Raw genomic sequence first — 6,000 nt, forward strand, 5'->3', positions numbered from 1 at the left:
ATCAGGCTACAATTATACTCTATTACACATTAACTACGTGTGACAAGTTTTAAACCCAAAGACAACTCAGAACTCAGAGGAATGGCTTAAACTTATCAGTCAGAATTCTATATTCTGACAAAAACCTTCCCCAACTGTTTTCAGAGAAGCTCCCTGGGTACTCTAGAGAATAAAAACAGAACAATTTTGGGAAAAGAACATGACCAGTAAGACAAGCTCCAAAACCAGCCCTGGAGCAACCAATCCCTAAAAGCAGGCAAAACCCAAATCACAACACAAATAAAAGACGACATTAAAAACTGGTGTTCCAACGCTTCCCCCAGTTCAGAGCTACTGATATGCTGTCCTAGTTTGGGCCAAGGGCAGAGTTAATTTTCTTGCAGTGGCAGTGAGAGGAGCTTGGAGCCATGTGGACAGACCTATGTTGTTAACTCTATACCACCCAAATCATCATTAGGGGGTGGAAAGGTTTTTCACTTTCCAGGAGAAAGCAGGTGTGGTTTCCTGTGGAAGAAAAAGGCAATGTGTGGACCCTCCATGGCCATTTTGTGCCTTTTTCTGGGGGAGCAAATGGTAAATGGAGCGGTGAGGTGGTGTGGATGGTCCAACCAGAGGGCTTGGCATCGTTTGTTATCTCAGGCTTGGGGAAAAAAACATGGGTATGGACCGTTTCATCCAGCATTTTCTCCTTTGTCTCGGGAGCCGCGTGGTGCCAGCTGTGGCAGTGTCATGTCAGTCAGACTTCCATGAGCATGTTGCATGTAATCCCCTTCTTTTATACAATGTTGTTACTAGTGTTGTTGCTGTTTGTTTTTCTTATCGCACTGCTGTTTTCCAGTAAATTCTTATCTCAACCCATAATCTCTGCCTTTTGTCCCTCTCTCACCAGAGGGGATGAGGGAAGGGGAGTGGCTTCTTAGAACTTAATCTCCATCTGGTTTTAAACCATGACATATGCATAAGCATATTGATTTCAGTCCTGTACTCCTCTGAAGATTCCCTTCAGTAAAAAGCTTTTCTTCAAGTGGGGTGGAAGCTAGGAAAAGAATGGACAATTCAACTTCCCCATATGTTTACAGAATTATTTCTTTCAATTGCTGCCTTTTTTTTCCTTAAAGCGAACCAATTAGATGAAGTAGAAAAAAAAAATTCCTTTATCACACAAGTGCTACTCCTCAGTACATATTTTTAACCTACAAGAACAACGTTCTGTAATTTTTGCTAGCTCTAACAATAACACATCCATATACCTCAAGGAAAAAGGTGAAAACAGCTGGAAACAATACCATGTTTTGGTCACTGTGGCAAAGTTTCTCTGGCATGCAAAGAAAAAAAAGACATCTCGCAGAAAGAAAGTAATAAAAAGCTAACAAAAAATGCTCACTAATTTCATTAGAATTACTGAAGGGAGCTGAAACGATTACCAAGGCCTGAACAACATCACTTGAAAACAGATGATCTGTTTTCCCAGCAAAGTATTCACATAGGCCATTGGGTAAAAATGAATGGGTACAGTTAACTGAAGCAGGTACTCACCAGGACGTGCTTGTAAAGACAAGACAGACAGAAAGGAAGACAACAGTAACAGAAGTTGGAATTTGGTTTGAAGATGGTTTTGACTAAAAAAATGCACAGAAAAAAATTGCAGCCAAGAGGTAGTCAACTTGTCAACAATCCTATTTGGAAGGACCTAGAAAATGTACATACTGTCTCATGAAAGGCAAAGAAACAGCCAAAAGTCAGTGAACTGTCTTGAATGTTTTCTGTTCTGAAATTCAACTAGATCAAACACTTTTAAAGAAGCAGAAAACCCCTAAAGTTAATTTTCCAGACAACTAATAGTATCTCATCTGCTAGTTGTTTCATTCCCAAAAAAGAGTTCTTAAGAAGATTAAGTTACTGCAAGACCCCAGCATTAATGCCTCTGTCTCAGTATTTCATCTCCCACATTCCAGGCTTTATACCTTAACAGTAATTTTTGCCAAGCAGATGATTCCCTAAAGAAATTATCTTACCGCCACAGTTCCACTTCTTCTTGTGACATAGATGCAGTCCTGGAGGATTCTTTGTAGAAGTTTTTCTCAATTGGAGGCAAGCCTTAAATAATCAGAAACCAGACAGTGCCTTGAGTGAGGAAACTAGCTGGAAGTGATGGAAGACCATTGCTCACATAAAATGATGCAGGCTGAAACAAATACTTCAGTATCCGTGGAAAATACTCTTCCCCATATTTCAAGTTCTAAAGTAATTTCTACTAACATATATAGTATTATATTTAACAATTCTCAGTTGTTTTTTTTCCTGTGGCCACATACAAAATGACACCATTTTCAAAGGGTGACATTCAAAATACCACTTGAGTAGCAGGTTGAAGACAGATTACCATCTTGGCACAGTAATCAGTGTCCTCCAGGACCATGCTGAGAAATGCTAACAAGGTCAGCTCACTGCAAATACATCACTAATTTGGGCTCTGAAAGATTCAGTCATCTCAAAGCAGGTATTAGAAATGTTTAAGCATTCCAACAGATTTACCACATAAAGACAAGTATAATACAATCAAAATTGTAAAACTAACCTGCCCATTTCATAGCTTCATATTTGGCCCTGTTTTCTCGAAGAGAGGCCCAGTTAATCACTGATTTCTTTGGGTTATTTTCAGGCTTGATAATGTCCAAGGTTTTTCCTGCAGAGTTAGTAACAAAATGCTGTTGTTTGATGGAACAAACCATGGGGAAAAATCTCCCCTCAAAACAAACACATTTTTTCTATTGCAAGGCCTCATAAATTTTGAGCAGATATGAAACATAGAAGTGGAAGATTCTTTCCAAGGTTTCTGCCCTGAAACATTGCTAAAACCTGTACAAATTCAGTTTTGATAACAAAAGGGAAACATTTCAACATCTTTAGCTGCTTAAAGAAAGTAGGTTATGAAATGCTTCTCCTCCAGCTATAAATTAGCCTTGTTGTGCAGCAAGTTTTTGAAAAACTTGTGAGACCAGCAGATGATATGCAGACAGAAAGCTTTCATTTCAACAGCTACAAGAGCAAAGCTTACTTCTAAAGCATCCAACACCACAAAAAAGTCTGAGTCTAGTTATATTCTATACTTCTTTTTTCATGAGGTTAACACTTCCTAAGTAAGTTTTACACTCAAGATATAAAGAGCAATACAACTCTGTGGAAAATTAGTGGAAAAGCAGGGAACATAGGGAAAGCACTGTCACAAATACTAAGGAAGTGTTATATATTTCTAGTCTCTTGAAACATACTCATCCACCCCCTGGGACACTTCTAAAAATGAAACACACAACTACTCCAATCCTTATTCTAATGCTGGAACATAAATCCTGGATCCCTTCTTCCTCATCAGTGCCTCAGATCAACAATTGTGGATGGCATTTGCCTGTGCAAAGAATTGTTGGGGGCACATACAAGACCTACCAATAACAAAAGCAGCATTCATACATACAAACAGCATTTCTATATCCATGTAACAAAGTTACCACACAAAAGCCTAGTAAAGCCAGGCATGAAGTACAATATCAAATCTTAAAACATTAACTTCCCATGAATATAGTAGGAAGTCAGCATAGTCCATGCTATGATCAGCACTTTACAGACTATCTTTAGAAAAGTTTACTGAACTGTAATACTCCACAGATACTAAACTTACACTAGAGCCAATACTGGTATTTTGGAAGAATCAGACTGATAATGAAAGAAACCAAGGTGGTATAACATCCTGCATACATGAAATTGTTGAAAACACACAGGAACAGATTTTCACAGAAGCCTGGCAGTTTGGGGGGAGGGGGAAACTGTCCATAGTTGAAAAAGGAGGATACCTTGGTATTTCTGTTTTAAGGAGATGACATTGCCCAAGAACAAGGTTAAAGTTAATTCACTCTGTAAAATACTAACAATATAAAAACAGTCCAGCAAACTACCAAATATATGGAAAGACAATCCATAATATTTTTTCCCCCAAACCCACATTTCTTACCTTTCTCTGTTCCACCTCTAATGTAGTTTTGTCCAGAACTTGTAACAACATTGTCAATCAACATCTTGGCTTTGTTTTGCTCATCGATGCTGCCAAAAATCTTTACTTCAGCTTCATAGGTTCCTCTTATAACCTAGGTTCAAAAACATCACTGAAGTTTCTTTCATACTGCAAAGACAAGCATTATGCAAGAACACAAACTGAACACCATTTTTCACCCTTTTTCTTTCCGAAATTTAACTTGATCTATGAAAAGGCCCTTTAATGCTTTTTCTAAAAGAAAAGGAAATAAATGCAAACTTAAGGAAAAAAAAATCAATAACCTTTTCTTATTTTCACATAACATCCAAGCTGCACCCTCAATTCCACTTCCTTTTGACAAATTCTAAAACAGTAGCATTATTACAGCTATTTTAACACCCTTCAACTTCCTCCAACTGGTTTACACAGAAACAAAACCAAGTACGTTCCCAACAGAGCCCATGTCTTGACAACATACAGCACACGATACCTTTATCCTGGAACCCGAAGAATCCTCAAGTTCTTTAATTTTAGTTCCACCCCGACCTGTTATAAAGATTCACAGCAGGGATTACAGAGATCCAGGACAAACTGCCCAAACCCACACATTAAGTGTTTCATTTGTGACTGAACCCCAAGACCTTCACATGAGTGCGTGTATCTAGAAATAAAAGAACTTGTGACACCAAATCGTTGGAGGCTGTAGGCAACTCTTTTGTCAGTTAACCAAATGCAAGGCTTGTGTGTAGAGGAATGCCCTTCAGTGGAAGAGATGGAGGAGTAAAACTAGATCAAGAGACTGTCACCCTTACTCCATGTGACTAGAGAGGGGCTTCGGACCACTTGCACACTGCTGGCCTTGAGAAACAGACGTCAACTCATTCACTTTAGGGAGGAAAAGTTTCCCTAGAGAGAGAAACTCTGCTAAAGCACGCTGCCATGCCCAGGTGGAGAGAGGTGCACGGGAGCTGCAAGGGGCCCTTCTACGGCCAGACTGACGGAAGGCAGGGATGCACTCCCTCAGGACACTGGGGGCGGCCGTCTCCTCCCCTCCTCCCCACCCCCTTACCTCAGGGTGCACCCGTCATTACCTATGAGAGCCCCGACCAGGGCGCTATCGAGGTGGAAGCAGAGCGGCGCCCCAGAGTACTGAGCCTGGCCGGCCGCAGCTCGGGGCGCCCGCTGCCGCGCCGCCCGCCTCGGGCCGCCGGAGCCTTCAGCGCCTCGCGGCTCCCACTCTTCCCCTCCAGGACTCCCCGCGCTCTTCCCCCGTCGCCCGACGCCCTCCACGGAGGCGCGGCCCCAAGAAGGGGTGCTGGGAGACCAGCACAGCCGCCCGGCAGCAGCAGCGGCGGCCTGCGGCCAGTCCGGCGCGCCGAGCTCCTCGTCGCTGCTGGCGTCCCAGTCGGACATGGCGACCGCACCCCGCTCCGCCGCCCACGCGGAGGGACTTTGCGCCTCTCAAGCCCGGGGGGCGCTGATTGGCCGGGGCGGGCCGCTCTCTGAGCTGTGATTGGCTGGCTCCGCACGGGGGCGGAGGCTCTGTGGCTGCCCCCCCCGCTATCTTATAACGGAATCACGGAACCGATTGGGTTGGAAAAGGCGTCTGGGATCATCGAGTCCAACCTATGGCCGAACACCGCCTTGTCAAAGGGAACATGGCTCTGAGTGCCGCGTCCAGTCTTTCCTTAAGCACCTCCAGCAGGGGGACTCCCCCACCTCCCTAGGCAGCCCATTCCAATGCCCAATCACCCTTTCTGTGAAGAACTTATTCCTAATGTGCAACTTAAACCGACCCTGGCACACTTTGACTTCTTATCCTGTCACCGGTTGCCTGCGAGAAAAGGCCGACCCCCACCTGGTTACACAACTCCTGTCAGGAGGCAGTTGTAGAGAAAGATAAAGCCCACCCCCCCCCCCCCCCGCCCCCGCCCGCCCTCCTTTTCCCCAGGATGAGCAACTCCAACTCAGCT

The 6,000-nt window shown here is 43.6% G+C and overlaps 1 protein-coding gene across 1 annotated transcript in view; it reads right to left on the bottom strand.

The window, feature by feature from the left end:
- The window catches only part of DDX43 (DEAD-box helicase 43), a 21,221-nt gene extending 15,781 nt beyond the window's left edge, over nt 1-5,440 (bottom strand). The window contains exons 1-5 of the mRNA XM_039569577.1: nt 5,119-5,440; nt 4,518-4,573; nt 4,007-4,139; nt 2,579-2,686; nt 2,016-2,097 (exon numbers count right to left, since the gene is read on the bottom strand). Of these exons, the coding sequence (XP_039425511.1) occupies nt 2,016-2,097; nt 2,579-2,686; nt 4,007-4,139; nt 4,518-4,573; nt 5,119-5,440 (701 nt within the window). The remainder of the gene's footprint in view (nt 1-2,015; nt 2,098-2,578; nt 2,687-4,006; nt 4,140-4,517; nt 4,574-5,118) is intronic.
- Between the last annotated feature and the right edge of the window lie 560 nt (nt 5,441-6,000).

The sequence above is a fragment of the Corvus cornix genome, chromosome 3, assembly GCF_000738735.6.
Source record: "Corvus cornix cornix isolate S_Up_H32 chromosome 3, ASM73873v5, whole genome shotgun sequence".
Classification (NCBI taxonomy): Eukaryota; Metazoa; Chordata; class Aves; order Passeriformes; family Corvidae; genus Corvus; species Corvus cornix.